This window comes from Manduca sexta, chromosome 20 (assembly GCF_014839805.1).
Source record: "Manduca sexta isolate Smith_Timp_Sample1 chromosome 20, JHU_Msex_v1.0, whole genome shotgun sequence".
Taxonomy (NCBI): Eukaryota; Metazoa; Arthropoda; class Insecta; order Lepidoptera; family Sphingidae; genus Manduca; species Manduca sexta.
This window is the reverse complement of record NC_051134.1, coordinates 9,021,424-9,042,029: the sequence shown is the minus strand read 5'-3', so window position 1 is coordinate 9,042,029 and position 20,606 is coordinate 9,021,424. Positions and strand designations below refer to the sequence as shown.

At 34.7% G+C, this 20,606-nt stretch overlaps 1 protein-coding gene across 1 annotated transcript in view; it reads left to right on the top strand.

Annotated features, from left to right (window-relative positions):
- LOC115448132 (tubulin alpha-1A chain) overlaps positions 1-20,606 on the top strand; it is a 31,466-nt gene that overhangs the window by 6,433 nt on the left and 4,427 nt on the right. The window contains exon 2 of the mRNA XM_030175446.2: positions 15,827-16,049. Within this exon, the coding sequence (XP_030031306.1) occupies positions 15,827-16,049 (223 nt within the window). The remainder of the gene's footprint in view (positions 1-15,826; positions 16,050-20,606) is intronic.

Sequence of the window (20,606 nt, the reverse complement as noted above, 5' to 3'; positions counted from 1 at the left end):
TTTTAGTAGGCAAAATAACAGAGCATTCGAACAAAAGCTAATTATTATGGATAGAAGTAATAATTTAGTTGATCACGAACATAACGGTGCGAACGGTACAGTTGCCAAACGCGAGCCACTCCACCGACGATGCACACTTGTACCTGAAAATAATACTTAATACTGGACAGTAGGAATGGTCATACATTTACGTTGATTAATTAAGTTTAAATAAAATTTAAACACAATTATTCAACGTAAATTAATTCAAAACAGTATTGGTTTAATATGATGTATAATATTTTCTTGTAAAGGATCTGTGATAAATTGAGCAGAGTTGAAACAAGGGACATTTTATCTGGTGATATTGCCGGCACTTCTCTAAAAAACAGCAGCGGCAAACGTGGGCCTAACCGAACACAATAAATCCTTGTGTTGTGGTCCTAGGGGTAGCTTTAAGCGAATATTGGCTCCACAACCATATTTGAAATAAATATTTACAGAATACAAAGATTTGCCGCGTCAACACACTCGTGGCCTCTTGATGTTCACTCGACTAATTGGGCGCTGCACCATCAAGATTTCATTACAGATTCTAAGGATAATAAGTCATTATTTGCCGGTTCGTTAATGAGATTTATTTCATTATACAACCAATTAATTTATTGCACTGCACAATTGTTAAAATATAGGTTTTACAAATTAAGAAAAGTACATAATCCTGGACCCTACAGAGCACGGCAACATAGAAGAGAGGGAGAAACTTTTCCTTAATTCAAGAAGGTTTGCTTAAAGAAGTTATTATTTCGTTTTTTTATCTACTAGTCTAGTTACACATAGTATTAATTAGTGTATTGACCACAAGTTTCCATTTTCTAATGAAAAAAGAAACTAATTTATTCGTGCGACTGCCGATGGCCGATTATTACGATCGTGATGGCTTTCTGCCTTTCACCAGTGATTGCAGAGTACCAGCCGTTAATAGGAGTGAGGAGTTAGGCTTTTAGTAATGATTTTTTTTTAATTTCCAACCTGCTTTTGTAGTGAAGTTGATTTCTAGATTTGTCAAAGTCATTAATTCATAGGTGTAACCAGTTTTTGCCTAGAGACGAATCAGGATTTTTTTACGTGTAGTCCCAATTGTTTAACACAAATAAATCAAATGGGAATTAATTGTTATGCCAACTCTTAGAAGTTGAATAAAAATTAAGAATGAATTCAATGTTAAAATAACCGGTGTAAAGATGCACTATATTAATACACATAAATTGGTGTCTGAATGTTGTTCAAAGTTTAGTTTTTCAATAATCTTTCATACACTAATGTCTAATATACGCTTTAATTACATTGTTTTTCTGTTCATTTGTGGATAGAAATGCATAAGTGCGTAGGTCGTGGAAGATGTTTATCCGTCATTATCCAATCATGAACAATTACAGAACTCCAGGAATATAGGTTACGACTTCATTTCGATATGCTCAGACTCATAAACTTAACCTCACATGTCTCAGGATGGCTAGATATGTGATCATGAAATCGCAAATTAATTATGCCTTAAAAGGTTAATGGACCTCATTCAAAAGTTATTAATTTGGCTGAAGGTGTGGCCACCCAACCCCATGTAATTATTAAAATGGTGTTTGGAATTCTCTCGTGATACACGTGATGTTTAATTAAATTAATTTCTTTACTCTATAATGTTTGGGGTTTGGTTTGATTATGATTAGCTAATATAATGTGATGATGTATTTACCAATGATACTCACTTTTTATGCGTTGTTTTGATATGTCGAATTATGTATAAGGAATCGTTGATTGCTCCTTGAGCTAGGGTACTAGAACTGGCGCATCAATATCATTATAATAACCTTTGAAATAAGTATTGTATTTGTAACAAAGTTAGTTATTGTGAATCTTCTACTGGTACTCTTGTTACGTAATTTATTGACGAATGGTCTCGCGTCGTCACGCAGGGCGGGGAACTAACGTTCATCTTTATTAATAATTATTTATTATTGGGCAGCATAAATAGCTTTTTGTCCATTCTAGTATCGGAAGAGGCTAAGGGTTTATTAAAAAAATATTTTGATTTTATAAAAATTTAGTAGGCATGGATAAAAGTGGACGTACGGAGCGACATAGTCGTGCAATAACGACCAAGCTCCTTAAATAAAGAGTAAAAAAAAATAAAAATATTATTTATTACTGGCAATCGTTTTCCAGCCTAAATTGCTGAATGTCGCGTTGTATTAGATGTTTCTTCCAAACTAGCAAGTACTTAGAGAGTTAGTACTTTCAACATACACTACATGTTGCATTTCATATTTTTCTAAAACTGAAACGAGTCGAGCCAAACGTTCGTCAGATCGTATCAGTTCTCAGTATATGGTAACAGCGCCATACTGTTTTCCGATGACACAGCATGTCCCTTTACAACTGTACCAATCCTGGTGTATGAGTGTGTGCCATTTTGGGAGCAAATGGCAGAAGATTCCGCGTAACATGATTCATAAGGAGACAGCTGTTGCAAGATATTGGGGTTATTGTTACTTACTGGAATTCAGTTACATATAAATTGTTGTTTATAACTTATTTCAAATTTAGTTCGTTTATTCATAAGCAAAATAGCTCTTTAAATGACAACAAAAACACGGAAACATACATTATTTAACAAATACTTATCTTGATTACTAAAATTAACGTAATATATATTATATCAGTACGTTGGACAATTGTAGAGATAAATGCGTAGCTGGACCTGCAAAATTCGTAATAATGGTAAACCTACTTGTATTTGTCAAAAAATTCTTATCTACATTGGTTACAAATCAGGGAATAAAATTGGACCCGCACGGTTTTTTTTACAATATCTTTGAATTAAACGACAAAAACACAATGACATGTATTTTTCACGTCGCGACAATTTAAATTACTGTTATTTTTTGTCATTGCTGGCGCTGATTGACGCAAGTGTTTACATTCATAAAAAATGTTTTGGCATGACGTTTAAAGGGAAATTAACAATAACAAATTGAGCGTTGTATTCGCTCCCCCTTTTTAAACTTTAGATTAAGAATTGCCGCATTTTTATGGCGCGTTTATTTAAAGATTCATACCTTTGCTTGTTGTCTAAAGAATAATTGATTCGATATAATGGGGATGTTATATTTATTAGACTTTAATTATTGCGGGGACAGCGTTGATGACATCACCGAAAATCAATATGTCGGACGCTGGACGGTTTAACGACCTAAAAACAATTTTCAAAGACAATAGTGTCGAATATTTATACTAAGAATTTTTGTGTGAAGAAACAAACGCACATAGAGATTTATATAAAATAATTTCAATCCATAAGAGAAATAAAATCGAAGCCCCTCTAATGATTAAATAAATAAAACTAAACCTTAATTCACTTATATTTTCCCGCCGTCCTACCAACGTTAATAAAATCCCGCATATTGTTTTAGTTACACAGTCTTTAGTCTAGACATAGTATATCTAATATAAACAAACAGTTTATCCAGAAAGCCTGTAATTCAATCCTCTTCAAACAAAGCTGTGAGTCACTCGACAGGAGTGCCGAGTGACGTCACCAACCCTCGCGGTGCCCTCCCTGTCATTCGATATTTATAAAGTAATTTTAAACTTATTAAGGGTTAAGTTTAAGTTTTTACTAGTCTGTTTAGAATTATTAAATGGATAAAGAAAATATGGGCGATTTTTATTCCTTGATTTTATCTTGGTTTATGCTGTTTCTTATTAACCAATATTGTTAAGACGGAGAGAAAGTACTAAAGTTTGGGGAGGTTTTTTTTTCTAGAAAGTGTCAAATAAGCACACTGTATATAGAGATAGAAACCAATCCAACTGTAATGTTGAATAATCAGGATACTTAAGGTTCAGGTAATTCCATAGTCCAAAATTATATTTTAGTTATAATTACAGCTTCAAATCGAAAATACATTTGATTGATGGCCATGATACTATTATTTATTATATTTATTTAGTCATGGGAACATGTTATTGATCAATACATATGCTTAATGAAACTAATCATTTTTTATATAGAAAAACAAACCAGTAGCGGCGTCCCACTGAGCGATTCGTCAACTCATAATCAGGGCGGCGGCCATGGCCGACGAACAATGCGTGTATCTTTCATTTTTTACTTTTTTATATAAACTTTTTTTGTTGCGCCGGAATGGCGAAGGAAATTAGTGTTGGATGCCGGTGCGTTGACCTCTGTCGGCTCTATTACGTGTAATCATAGATTCAGTCGTTGGCCAGACTTAGTGATGCATACTTTAAGGCGTTCTGTCTCATTTAGTTGTAAATCAACTGCTGTTTATAATTAGTGCCTTTGTTTAACAATGTCCTCGGCAGTGTTGCCATATATAATATAAATTATTTTAATAATAAATGAATGTGCCAGAGTATATTTCCTTCTATTAAATAATTACATCAAAATATGTCACGCCCGACTTAAGTGTTTTAAAATTAGAGTAATTATGAACCAGATATGAAATTATTTTTCTCAAGATTACAGGTAATTTTCGTTTGATAATGATAACAATTACGCTCAATTCCCAAAATTGCCTTCGACCCGGAATACAAAATATCAAAAGCGAAGTATCTGTAAGTATATTATAATGACTACATGTGGAATGGAGTAAACATTTTTTGTGAAAAATAAAACGAAAATTGTTAATCGTTTGAATAATGTTCTATGATGAGGACGAGGGAGACGGTCCTTTATTATGGATAGGGGGTAAAGAGCAAGGGCAACAAGATAACCAAGCTAGCAAGACATCATCGCGCGCCCTAATTAATATTCACAAGACCACAAAACAATTAGTTGCTGTAAGGACCATGCAATATCACGAAGTCATCACTACCAAAACATCATATTTGTTTTGTATCAATTACAAACCTACAGCAATTATTGATCCATATTTTGCATGTCCATGCCGATATCTTTACTACCTAAAATACAGTCTATATTTCATTAATTTACAATGGCTGTCAATAAATATTAGGAGTCTTACTTATAAACTTGTTTTAGCGTTAAGAGGTTGTTAAAAATTGCTTAAGTAGTTGTCAAAAACAACACCGGTTCCTATTTGAAACCTAATTAAGAGGCAAGATGGCAGCTTTGGACTAACAACTAATCGAGTAAATTTGTGTAAGCATAGCTTTGCGAAATTTTTATAAGTAAAACTGTACAATTCTAAACAAAACACTGTTTCATCAAATAAGTACTTCCGAACGGTACTGCGTCGCAACAAACCCCCCTGACATATAAAACCACTAATTGCAAAGGCATTAATGACTGTAATCTAACGCTAGTGCTTCCGACAGACGCCCTAAACGCTAAACCCGCCGCGTGCACATGCGTGGTTTCCGCCGATATCCGTCGATACCTCGTAAATTGCACTAGGGTTACTGGAATAAGTCATGCTACATTTTACAACCACGCTATTTATTGATGTATTGAAACCAATAAACGAACATAATGAAAGAAAGATATAGAACGACGATTTGTATTATTGAGAGGAACAATTACAGGACTATATATTTAAAAATGTTAGAAAAATGTATTATATTTTGTCAAAAATGGGATCCCTCGTTCACGCGCTGATTATCTATGAGGACAATGAATGTGAAATATTTGCTTCAGGATTCAGTATTCTTATGCCCGCCTTAATAACGTAGTTGTATTGCATGCGCAATGGGTGCCCTGGTTATTACTCTGCCAAACTCTTCGAGGATAAAGGCGTGATGTATTTGTGTACTAACATGACAATATAATACCATAATATTAACAAATAATTCCTTTATTCATGAAATGGGCTGAAGGGCGTTCTATTATGTATTCTGTTATTGTATTCATAAAAGACTTTTATTATTCAATTACTAGAGAAAGTTTTTCATTACCATTTATATTAGATATTAGAAGATAAACAGACAAACATTCGAACCTACATATAGAGCATTTAGCGTTTTTTAAAATTCTGATGTAGAAAAATAATTATCCCTATAATACTAGGCGTTTAATAATTCCGATTTCCGTACTAACACCAATATCAAGATTAATACAAGACGTGACGTAGCGTCATTTGTTATTTAAGTTTGTTGTACATAAGAAACTCGTTAAGTAAATCGATGAACTAATATGACAGTTGATTTAATGGTTAATATAAAAATAGTTTTTTATTTACAGGGTATTAACCCTGTACAAAATCATCATATCACCAACAATAACCTATTAGCTAATATTATATGAAATAGACTCCAACAAACATTTTTGAAGAACTTGTAGATATATCTAATGTTATAAATGCAAAAGTTTGAACGTTTGGATGATTGTTTGAAGTAAAAGCTAAAACAACTGAACGGATTTAGATGAAATTAAAGTAGTTCTGTTTACGTGGCGCTATAAAAAGTTTTTTAAAGACTTTTGTAGTGGCGAAGCCGCGAGCAACACTTAGTGAGAAATAAAGAGAAAAAATATTAAATTAGAAATTAAAAACAAATGTAATGTAATTTATTGACTTGGTCCTGTGTGTAAGCTGGTTCAAACAATTTGTAATTATAAAATTAGCTAAGAGGCATTTCTTTCAAGGTTTATTTATTCTCATGAATCATATCACCAGACTTTTAAGTCACAATAAGTCTTTTTTTTGTTAGTAATTTTAGGGACTATTTTGCACGAATTTATGGTTGGTAATGTAAAACGAATTAGCATACAATACTTTTCGTGACTGCGTTCGCGTTTCAGACACGGTGTGGTACGATTTCAGTGTATGAAAATATTATCAATCAACTGAACCAGGGGAGGCCGAGGCGTCGGGACGATATGAGGGCGGTGAGCTCATTGTGGTGAGACAATCGACAAATTAAGTACAAGTTATTGTTACTTGTGAAATGTAATTTGCATCAAAGTCAGTTCTTCTTAGTAGTTTGTGAGCCGAAAGTTTGAATATTTTTTAATTATTCATTTATTAGACTGTGGCTCCACTGTTGGCAGATTTTTTTTATAAATAGCGCGTATTATTTGACATTCATATTCAGTGTTGTCAACATCATATCATATATTGATGTTGCTGTAAATATGATTTTACTACATACGGATTATACACTATACAGTCATATTAAATTAAATATATTATTTTTTTTTTATTTTTATATATAATAATTATCTATTTAAGAAGAAATTGAATCAAAAATAAGCAATATAAGTTTTTAAACGATTCACTCACAATGTCACGGAAAACGTTTCTAAAAACAATACAGCATTAAATCAGGCGGTTGAACTATCGGATCATTGCACTTTCCGGCTGTGTAGGTATCCAGGAGGCAGCCAGTTCAAGAGGTATTGTCTCAGACCTATGAAGCGTACCGAACTTTATCGAAGACATTACGCCATTTCAATTGGATTAATGGTAAACGAGTAAACAGTGCTGTATTGTATTCTTATATAGACAAAAATCTTGCCAAGCCGCACTCTTAAACAGAAAATTACAACGAATCTAAATCAAGTCAAGAACGTTGTGCATGACAAGATATCTGATTTAAGTTACTCTAGAAGGTTGGTGTTCAGTTAGATCTATCTCCTTTTGCTAAAGAAGTTGTTATTCGAGTATATTTAGAGGACCTTTGATAAGAACTTCCGCCTTTTTTCACATTTATATTTTTGTTAAGATTAAGTACTTATTCTTGTTTATGGATGATAGAGCTCTCATTAGACCTACTTATGGCATTTAATTTTGAATTTAGATACCCGATGTTGGTATCGCTCATGGCTTCACTCGCGTGAATGCCCTTCTCTCATATAGTTTTAGTGTCTACTTTTCCCAGTGCACTGTAGTCATCCTTAGTGCCATCTGTACTACGCCGCTAAGGTGATCTTTTTAAAAAACTGATTAATGTCAAATATATCTTACGAGAGTAAATTACAATGACGAAAACTGTATGGTAATCCAGAACACGGTTTCTTCGTTAGCCAAATATCTGCCAAATCCATTTACCGGTTTCTGAGTTTTACAAACATCTAAACAATTTCACAAAAATCGCATTTATCATCTTAGTTACAAGTAAAGCGTAAGATATATTATAAGATAAGAATAAATTTATAATACAAAATACCTTTGCTTATACCTTGAATGAATTCGGGTAACAAAACTTGCAAATAATATTTAATTATTTATTTGTTATAATTTTATCCAAATATTCCAAGCATTATCCGTTCGTAAATTATATCAACTACGGCAGCCAATTTTCCCATTCAGCAAGAACACGAGCCTTTTTAACATCATTCTTATGAAGGTCCATAAAATTCCTGTAAGGGTCCAGTGGGTATGGAGAATCTGCAACGATACACCCGCCATCGCAGTTGCAGCCGAACATGTTACACGAACCTCTTCCACAATATGTACCGGGGTGGGAACGTCCGTCGTTACAGACAGACACCCAACACTTCGGCCGCCTTCTGTCCAGTTTCGAGAATATGTCGTTCACTACTCCGTCGTTGTCCACTGCTGTTTTTTGTTGTCCCCCCGGTATGTAACCGTCGCATTGTGTCTCACCATCTGGCAAAGAATATCGGATGGTGTAGGACCCACAGCACTCGCCTTTCACGTAGATAAACGTGGAAATTAATATTGAAATTGTAAATAATAAATTCATTATTCTTTTTTTGATTGTTGTGTTCCTCGCGATATTGTTCTCCGATTAATTGTCTCTTACGGACGTTCTACGTTTTTATACCAGTAACTAATTGACAAATAATAACAATATGAATAAATTAAAAGGTGATTATGTAATTATTATTTGACCGTTACTAATTAATGACTGATGACTTCTTTTATCTAAGTGAGACCAGACCTATTTGTTTATTATTCTACTGTTGGAAAAAATACTAAACTCCTGATTCGAGTTCAAAGCATTAGATACGCTACATACCACGATCTCAGAATCTTTGACGATGCTAGTAGGAACTCCATAAACCTCTGAATGCCTTATACCGAAATGTTCGTAGCAGTTTTTGTTAAAAAATCTTACAAGCACTTTACAACCGCATTGCGGCGGATTTCGACCGGTTGGCAGGATGCCAATCGTCCTGCATCGCCCTGCACCGCCTACGGCATGTAGTTCACAAAGAGTAGTTCATTATCAAGGAGCACGCGTTTCGTTTGTAATTCAGTCGCCCCTTTAGAAAGTTTAATATTATATTGCTACCGCCAAGACAATTTTTTTGTAGAATTGTTCATGAACAATGTTATAATATCATGAATGTCGGTTTTAATAATTGGAAAATTATTTCTCTAAGCCACGATTGAACGACTCATTATTGCAATCGATTTCTGTATATATAAAGTTCATGGGCCATGGGCAAGTTGACATAGACTAGTTTTTAACACAGGAAAATATAATATTCACATTCTGAAATTAATGTAATTTTTTACGGGACAGAGAGATGCAGGTAATCCATTTTCAAACGAAAAAGTTAATCTATTTGGTACACAAATTAAAACATAATTCATTATTTATTTAGAAATTTCTGCAGTTATCGTATCAAACTAATGACATTTAATTTAGTCTATAAACCTGTTCGTGACTGCGTTTCAGACACCGTGTGGTACGGCTTCAGTATTTGAAAATGTCATCAATCAACTGAACAGAGGGGACGATATGAGGACAATGAGCCTTGTGTGGTTAATGATAAAATACATATGTATTTAAAATGCGGCCTTCAGTTTCAAGAATAACTTTTTAGAAATTATTTGTGAATTGTAATAGTAAGTAAAGTATTGAGTAATGAAAAGTCAAAATGGGCTCACGTGAAGTTGCACCTGTGCACTCTGGATTGCGTTTCCTCCCACGGTGTTTCGTCGGCGTCATGACATGCCCCTTTTGAAAGGAGGTTTGATAGTTGATGGTAGAGAACGCCTTTGTTATGTCCCAGACATTCCCAGAAGTTTATGGGCGACGTTGATCATACCTATATGTGAATTTTAGTTGTATATATAGGTGGATTTGGTGGTAAAGTAGTACAATGCTACGGAATGCAACATATTTGTGTTTTTTCTTTCCAAAACAGCTCTAAGGTGCTTGGAATTTGATTTTCTATCCAAATTAAGCCTCGTTACAACAACAGGCGGTTACGGTAGGTCTCTTATGTAGTTTGATTAGATCGATAGTTGGTATCTGCCCAGACAGGGAAGCACGGCTCTGTTTGTCTGTCTTGTCTGTCCTCGGTGGCCATTGAGTATTAGTTCTGCACTGCTGTACTCCAGTTTGAATAGGATTGTATCCAATATATCTTATTACGATACATTATAATACTTAACATCTAATGCCAGAGGTTCAGCGCAATGCAGGGACATACAGCTGTTGTAATCCAATGTGCGTAGCTGGTTACTATCTAACGCGCGCCTTGCTATTTAACAACGTCTATGAAATAACATCTGCCTACCTGTTCGAACGGAGGCGTGAACTTAAATTTTCTATTATGTTAGAAACATATCACTGCGCGAGCAATACTATTTGGTATGGAGGGTTTTTGAAATGTTGGCAGGAGGCCAGTTCTGTTATACGTTCATACGCCTTACGCGTTATGAGCTCATAAACAGCGTTATACTGCGGCAGTGCTGGGAGAGTAATGGAAATCTTTTATTTAATTTATTTTGTTATATTAAAACGTAATTAAAGGAATATGTTTTTCAAGAGTTTTCGTAAAATAGTAAGGTTGTGAACTGGTATCCCTTCTACCACACATCATGCAAGGAATCCGTTGTGTACCTGGTATTGTTAACTGTGTGTGTGTTTTTTTTCTTTTTATACTTATTTTTGTTGTATTTATGTGTGTGTGTGGAGAAATAAATGGTTTAAATGTTTAAATGGTAGTGTGACCGACGAAAGCCCGGTTCCTAACAAGACCCATTATTTATGTTTTTGGTATATTTATGTAAGTAGTATAAAAATACACGCAGATGTTTTGATAGTTCTTTTATTATTTAATTTTATAATATGTTATATGTTGTTATTTAATGATAGGATATTTTTTTTACATTTTTCCTTGAAATGATTTTATGAAGAAGTAAAATTAGGTGGGCCTTCAAGGGTACTGGTTTATTTGTAATTGTAATATTTATTTGAATCATAGCCTCTACTTACTTAATTGTCTACAAAAAGCACAGAAGTTGAGTGCAAGAAAATGTGCAGTAAGATTATTGTGTGTATATTGAGATGAAATACAATAAGAAAACGGTATAGATACTTGCTGGACGCATCTTTACCTACCCCTTTTGAGTATATACTCAAAATACTCCGTTAATCTCTTATATCGATCAGCGGAACCATTGCAATTTATCTGGCAATCATATGAGATTATCCGCTTCCATTGATGTGCAGAAAATAATATGAAACAAATTACATACAAATATCCAATCATGTTAACGATCAGTTATACTTGTTGCAGTTATAATTTTATGTGAAATGTGTAGACAAATAACTAAGTTCAGCGGTAATACAAATATTATGCTTTGTAGCTAAAAATATTTGGTTGGTCAAAGATGATTACAGAAAATTACACGTAAATCATTAAGGAGTAAGAATTAACAAATAAACATCCACATACACTGTATAAAATAAAACTTATTTGACGTGGCTTTATCTGGATAGAAAATAAATTTAAAATCATCAATATAAGTAATTTTTAATTCTTAAATGTCGATTGAAATAATTTATCTATACTTTATATTTCAATGTATCACATCTCTAGTATCAATTTGCCGTGCGTGCATCGATCCATTAAAGTTCCCTTATATATCCCAAATCATCCCTATTTTACTGATGTCATGTCACGGAATGCATATAGCGATATGCCTACTGTTATTATAAAAAACTGTAAAAATAGGGATAGTCGATACTCGATAGGCAGACGTGTTATTTATGTATCGTATAAAAAGTTTGCGACAAATTCCTCTTTATTAAAGAAATCCGACTGAGCTGAAGGTAACAAATAAAAACAGTAAATAGGGAACTGTTGACTTTCAAAACGTTTCGTCAAATGTTATATTGTTTATGAATTCTGATAGCTATTTTAAATAGTATGTATGCATTTCAATTTAATTTTATTCTTCCATGCAAATTCGACTACATAGTTTAAAATAACACTTACATTCATACGCTTAATAACAGGAATGCAATATTGATTATATTGACAATACTATCAACAGGAATGCAATATTGATTATGAAGAACGAATAGTTAGAAAACCAATAAAATGAAAATCTTTATAATCACGAAGATAAACCTTGCATATTGGATATTTAAAAATATTAAAGAATTGTATAGTAGCCAGCCATCCTTAACCTACCATTCCCCTTAAAATATTATAAGAATATGTCCCCAAAAGAATAAATACCTAGTCTTGCCATAAATATTGTAATAAAGAAAAAAGAAAATTGTTAACTGCAAATAACATTTATTACTTTTACAGTGTGTCAGTTTAATACATAAATATAAAACAATTAAAAATATAAAAAGCTTATTCGAAGTGGTCTCCATTGGCTGCAATACAGTCCTTTAAACGATGAGGCCAGTTATCAATAGAAGCACGCACTCTTTCCATGGGAAAATTCTTCACTGCCAATCGTATAGATTGTTTTAGGGACTCCAAATTATCATGGCGTTTAGAGCAAGCTGTACTCTCTAAAACTGACCACAAATCATAATCCAGCGGATTAAGATCGGGACTAGACGACGGCCAGTCTTCAGCTCTGATGAAGTCCGAAACGTTCGATTCCAACCAAGACTGCGTGGACCGAGCTTTATGACCCGGCGCCGAGTCTTGCTGGAAGGACCATACTTGGTTATTGAACATGGTGATGTTAAGGGGCTTAACTACCTTCTCAAGAATGGTATCTTGATACACTTGTGCCGATGTTTTGATACCTTTTTCACAAAAATATGGCTCAGTCACTCCTTCATAGCTAACACCCCACCAAACCATCACTGAAGTCGGATAATGTCCACGTTGCACTCTGTCGACTAATTGGGAAGCTTCCTTAGAGCTTTGAGCATAAATACGGTCATTTTGTTTGTTAAAATGTTGCTCAATTGTAAAAATTTTCTCATCCGTAAACAAAATTTTTCTGTGACCTCCCTTTGCGTACCGCTTCAGTAGTTGTTTCGATTTTACCACCCTATTCTTCTTTAAATTATCAGTTAAGAAATGGCCAGTGCGTCTCTTATAGGCTGCAAGTCCTAAGTCATCTTTTAAAATACGCGACATGGTTCTAGGTGCTATCTTCATTTCCCGAGATAAAATCTTTTGCTTTCGGACAGGATTTCTTCGAATTCTTTCCCTTACTGCTTTGACCACCTTTTTCGTACGAACACTACGTGGACGGCCAGATCTTTTCTGTCACAAACAGAGGAGGTCTCATTGTACCTATTAATAGCCCGGTACACAAACATTTTACTAATACCAAGTGTATGGAGAGTTTTAAAAATTGCATTTGGCTCCATACCTACTTTGTGTAATGCTATCACAGCGATTCGGTTCTCTTTATCACCCCACACCAATTTTAATATCGCAAAATATTTTACAATGTATTGGCGCCAAAATGAGAAAACACAATGAACAATCGTATAAAAATGACAGATTCGAAATTCAAATGTAATATTTTTTTATAATTAAGTGTAACAGTATTTATGGCCAGACTAAGTATATTCCCATATAATTTATTTTTTTCATCACGAACTTACGAACCTCCCTTCAATAAATTATGATGCAACAGCCATGCGTGACATCGATATACATAGTTCGTGATTTATATCATTTTCCTTTATTGCCTATATTTTATGGTGCATTAGACATAAGAATCATAACTATAGCCATGGATTGTATATACTACAATGGCCGCTTGTCGTGATTGTGACGGTTCGGAGTATCATCACGGTGCAGTGAAGCTAGAGGAGTGGCAGTTACCTAGTCCCGCAGCGTTTAGAGTGCATCACATGCTGGTGATGTTAAAGGTGGTCGTAATGACTTCTAATTTGCATCTTTACCAACTTTAATAACGAAAAATGTATGGAATTTAATTTCATAAATTAAATTATAAGATTAATGTAGTGTGAAACGAAACGACATCTAGTAATTCGTGCGTAACAGATTACAGATGTATCAAAAAGGAACGCTGACTAACCCTTTTAACTTGTTCTACATTTTAGACTAATGTATGAAATCATGCGACTCTCAATGCTCGGGTGACTCAAATTAGACCTAAGTAATATGGCCAATAATTTCAGTGTCAATAACTAAACGTTGTATGGCACATAATATAATATATGTATCTTACTGTTGCTTAACCAGAATAAATTGTTATATAAATTCCGCTCTAGGATATTTTTATATTCGTGCGTCAAATCAAAACATTTCTGAAAATACTTTTTAAAAACGTGCAAACGTCTTCCATGAAATCTCCCATTAATGTTATTAGGTAGGAGGAAAATAAATCTTAATACAAATACCCCATTTTTGTCAACAAAATAATAGCCCATAATGAACTAATAAACACAATATTGCATGCTCAAAACAATATAAAGTTAGCGTACCATAACAACAAATCTTTTCCTGACTACAGTAACCATAGTTATCTGACCTAAATTTATTTTAAAAAGTCACGCACCACATTACGGTTTTAATGATAAAAGTTAACAATTGTTGTACGAAAAATTTGAATAGCCTTTTGTTAGGACGAGTTATATGACTCGTTTTTTGATATTTCGAAGTAACTTACAACCATGTCGTTGTGGCTGGCCGTACAATAGTAAGAAATATATTTAAGTATCTCCTTATAATAAACCTTCGCAATTACTCTCTTAGTTTTTAATTATATGAATCTTTAGTCCATAAATGATCCTGCCTTCTACTACTGCTGCATTACGAAATGTATTCTCAGTATTTTTTTTAAAAAATCTCCACAATTCTGTTGATCCCGCGCCTAGATTAAGAAGCCAGAAAGGATAACGCCATATTAAATAATGTCTCAAAGATATTCTTCGCTAGACTCCATTAACTTACACCATTCGAAAATAAATTACCAAGACAACTTTTTCAAAAGAAATGTTTTGGAAGATATAATGCGCCGTGATTCGGTACTTTCTTTTAAGCCCCGAAATTACCTCTTCATTGTAAAGCTTTTGACCTGTAATGAAATCGAGTGTGTATTGTTGGTTCAAGAACCCATTAAATGGCTGAATATATGGTTTTTGTTTATGTACTGAGCGTAGTCGTTTCGACTCACTATTTGCCCATTGTGACCCTGCCTTATTGTACCCCTGAGAAATAACACACACAGGGAGTAAAGAACTGTCGATAAAACATGACGCAGCAAGACCCTTGAATTGATGTTTGGAACTATATTATGTTAATAATTTTAGAAATTTAATACATTAATTTGTACGCAGATATATTTCATCTAAGCCTGTTGGAGGCCATTATTTAGTTGATACGCGTAACGCAAACTCAAAACTCTAAGTAATAATGTTCTTTATTGGAATATTTTTTCACAAGCTCTGTTGAATCGTTAAATCTACCACCGCTTGGAAGTGTTATCGTTTTGAAGAAGAAGCGGCGTAACTCCCTCAGGAACACGCCAGTCATATTAATATATATTTCCAATATGTTATACATCGGAACAAGATGTTATACGAGTGACTCTTATATGATTAATCATTATTTAAGGAGTGACTATTGCTTAGAGATGTTACTGTTAAGGGGAAGTATCTGAAAATATTGTTTACAGATATTGATTGTTGTCTCGTTTGTCCTCAGAGGGAATGTATCTCAGTCCACATTGGTCAGGCGGGAGTCCAGATCGGTAATGCTTGCTGGGAGCTGTACTGCCTGGAGCATGGCATCCAGCCTGACGGTCAGATGCCCTCGGACAAGACTTTGGGTGGAGGAGACGACTCCTTTAACACCTTCTTCAGCGAGACTGGTGCCGGCAAGCACGTGCCGAGGGCTGTCTTCGTTGACTTGGAGCCTACTGTTGTCGGTAAGTCTTAACTTCCTGAAATAGAAGAAGTGATTACAGACGAGCATAATTGTGCCGACCATGGAGGGATATATACAATTTCTGGATCGATATTTTACTTGAAATTACCTTTAACATTAATGACAGAGCAATCGCTTGCAGTCTAATCATTTTGCCTAGCAAGATTAAAAAAGAAGTACGGCAAATGTTCTGATAATGTGGTCCGACTTCCGCCGTTTGAATGCGAAGCAAATTATGTCGAGTTTTCACTACATCTACGACTCTTATCTAATCGGCTTTAAAATTAATTATTAAACCTTCAGGAGAAACTGCTAGGAATACCTTCTTTTGATTAAATTAAACTTGACAATTTTGTGAAATATAATCCTGAATCTCGCAGCCTGACGTCACGTCGCGTCTCGGATCGGTGTCGTATTTCTTACATTATATCGGATTACATTAGACATCGTCCGTATTAGGAGGAACAAAAATCGTTCAAGGAGCTGTTATGAAATATTTTTTTTGCTTGCTAAGAGATAACCATAAAGTAGTTCTGAGAATTCTCTATTGACTGTGTAATACAGGAGATATTATTTAAAACTAGAAGAAGAGTTTCAAATACAAATACAAACACTCTTTACTGTACCCATTGTTACTGTAGACACAAACAAGATTAATGCATTTTCTTAAATCTATGTTGTACAATGAGCGGCGATATCGCTACGAAGAAGATTTTCCTGCATGTAAAAGTCCTTCTGGATATAATAGCTTCGACTATTGACATTATTTGGATAAATTAGGATAATCAAAATATGTGGAATTAAAAACCATGTCTGCGATATAAGCAAAGCGTAGTGTGAACATCACCGTCAAAGCCATTTAAGTTAGTTATCTGTTTAACTATAATTTAGATAAATCATAATTATCATTATTACTGGCCAAAGTAGTTGGCACATTTCTTCTTTGTTCTTGTTTTTCTAGTCTGAATAACAATGTGGACATCTAAATTATCATCATCATTATTGTTTCAGCCAGAAATGGTCCACTGCTGGATATAGGCCTCCCATCTAAATTATAATTAATAAAAATTATGAGATAATGTCATGTTGCCTGGTAATGAGTAGGGGAAATGTATTTCAGGCTTTGGCTTTAGTGTTTATAAGCCCGTTTACTTTTAGGCGACGTAAAACAAAATCACGTCGACTGAGAATTAGCGCAGTGGTCTGGAATAATAAGTTTCTTTTTGTTCGCCGTTAATGACCACTTTATTTCCTTAAGTTCCTGGTATTCGAACCATATTTTCCTGTTATTACTTTTTGCTTGAAGCGCTGTAGTTAATGTTTTCTAATCTCTATGTTCGTGCAAATCGCAGTTTTTTTTATAGACTCACAAATTACTTCAGCGAAATTGTTAATACTGAAGAGTCGATGAACTACTCGTAGATTTCTAGTGATTTGTATGATCTTGCCAGAGACAAGTTGGGAATGGATGGAACACTTACGGGAATTACGACATTAATAAATTGTAAGTGACAAAGATTCATATGCCGGGGTTAGGTATTTTTTTATACGTGCACAGCAGTGACCCATCTGCACTGGATGGTAAGTGTAGTGAGCTCCATAGAATGTTGACTGATGAAAGGTGATTACCCCTCGGCAGTCGACATAATAATGCCGGCTTGTTGGAAACGGATATACACAGGCTGATCTCGGAATGCGTCACACTTACGTGGGCCACTTCGGCGGGTTTTAACACCTTGTGTACGGTGGTCGATCTCCTGGCGTATAGAAAATATATCCTGAGACCAGCGAATTGTAAAAATGTATCCGACTATGTATTCGACGGCATGTTATCGAAGACCAGTTCATATTATGAAAAAGGAAGTTAAATACCTCATGCGCTATCTACATTCTCTATAACCTATAGGAATCATTCAATTCAAGCATTCTCTATAATGATAGTCACGCCTCTCGTGACAAGCATAAGTTACAATAAAAACATTACTTATAATATACATAACTCAGAGTATCAATGAATTATCACAGGACCTTATTTCTTTTGATTGTTCAGTATGAGCTTTCCGCGCACTCCGGTAATAACTGCATCAATACAACCGCAATTACTAATCGATAGGCTTCGTGCCACAAATCGCCTCATATCCACGATCACAAGCGATATGCGACTAAACATGGGGTATGTGCGTGACAACCAATAGTTCATTTTGCCACAAATAATGAAGGCTTGCACATCTACCAATCGTACTCATGAATCCACTGTAGAGGCTCGCATTTCGAGAACAATTGCTGTATATTCTGTAATTATGATTTTAGCGTCCATCAGGGGATATTTATAATTGGTCTATTATGTTCTGACTATCTATATCCACTATTACCCTGCCTAGATACTTCGGTTTCAAAAATAATGTTATTAAAATCTCTACTTTTCATAACCTTTTAATCAAAACAACACGGTATTATTTGAAAGAATGTAGGTACTAGATATTTGCTTCCATTTCGTTCATTCTTTCCTTGAATTTAGCTTTGTAGGGAGCGTTACAAAATCTAACAGACGCAAGACTCTGCTATTACTTATTTATCACGTCCTTTATGCACCCTAATTACGCACAATGCTTTACCTTATTGTGTCTGGGATTTTAGGACTTGTACACTCATTTGGTTGGAGTGGTTAGTTCTATTTAATGACAGAAGGTACGTGTGTGGGGTATAATCAACATCATTAAAAATAGTATTCAGACTCATTAGATATGTTTACAGGCTGGCGTACACTGAATGGTATAAATATCTTTATGAAACAAATGTTCAATCGATAGGACTTAACTTTGGTAATATAAGTTCACGCGTGTATCCCCAGAATAATGGGCAGAGTACTGACATCTAATTCCATTCCATTATGTGGAAGAGTGCGTAGATCTCTATATGTAGCTCAAATCCCAATCTCTCACAGATTTCGTGTCTTTACTTAGTTCTAGCTTCGGGCAGAAAATGGAGCAAAAGTTTAAAATACATTCAAAAAAGACAAGATCCAAACGATTCTAAAACATATAAGTATTACTGTAATGTCGATTTTGCTTATTATGTTGACACTTTCTGTGATGACGCATCCCTAGCAGTAGGACAGTACAACACACATCTGGTATATTATTATGTGCACGCGTGTAATTTTTCAAATAACACTTTCATTAATTCCCATATATCGTATGTTTAGGTACAGCTTGTCGAGGCGGTAATGACATTAGGAGTAGACGTAATGATAGGCTGGCGCGGCTAACGGGCCGGGTTCAACAGCCGCTGAGCTGCCAGCCTTCGTGGATTTATTGTTTAGGCTAGCTTTAATGCACAACTGGTCGATTATACAGTCGGGTAGTGTAAAAAGTTTGGATGATCAGAACTTTCTACGCGTATCTTTGGTCTTATGGAAGCGTAGAGGCGTTAGCTGTGGAACGATGGATTCTGGGTTATATAAAGTATTTTCTGATGGTCTCCATGGTCAAAATATGGGAGTACTCAATAAGATTTGGTTGTGGAACGGGTTTTACTAAAATCCTGTGTGTGGATTTTCTAAAAAATATTCTTCTAGGGCGGCACCTTCTAGAGGGTTTGACGTTCTGTAAGTGGCTGATCAATAAACTTAATTCAAATAATTTCTGCAACATAACGTGATTCGTATTTCGTTATATTAGGCAGAAACCGATACGACACCTGTGGTCTAATTCAGTCTAGAAATCTTAGTCACGGACTGCAGGTCGTCGGTCACACTCCACCGCCTTCGTACTTCGTACATAATTCAATGCAAATTAATTATTTACCAGTAGTCTCTAACTAGTTACATTTAAAACTGACTATAAGGGCCTTTTGACCGTTTACCAGCCTACTCTCAGATGAAGGCACCCCTTATGATATATTCATAACGGTGTTATTAGGCACGGCCAACGTTACTTTGATGCACATATTTTTATTATAGTGTGATGGGCAATCATTGGTACAAATATGTATTGAAAGCCTCAACGTCCCTTTAAAACAGGATGCTTCGTAAAGCAATTATAGAAATTGCTTCCTAAAAAAGTAGGCAGGTAAATAAACTTATTTAACTTTGCTGTCATGTTACAAGTTAAAAGTAAGATAAAATCTCGTTGTCATGTCACATACAATCAACAAATAAAACCATTAAAAATTAGTACTGTGCCTCCGAACACGATGATAGCCATTACAGCTTTTATCTTTTGATTCATTCAAGCGTGACTTGGCAAAATAAAGGTAAAAAATTTTGATAGCCCATTATTAAAATAAATAAATGGAGTCATTCATTTTAGAATCGCTTTGTTCGTGAAATACAAGCCACTCGACCTGTGAGAGCGGTGCGATCTACGAGTATTTTTCAACCAAAAAACCCTTTTGTTTAGACCGTAGTTTCGCCTCATGAGACTAAAAAATATTTTTTTGGATACTTATGTGGTATTAACTAAGTTAAGACTTTCTATTCTGTAGTTATAGCTGTCAACATGTCTCTACCACTGTAATAAAGCAGATCTCAATGCCCGACCTAACTGAATAATGCTCT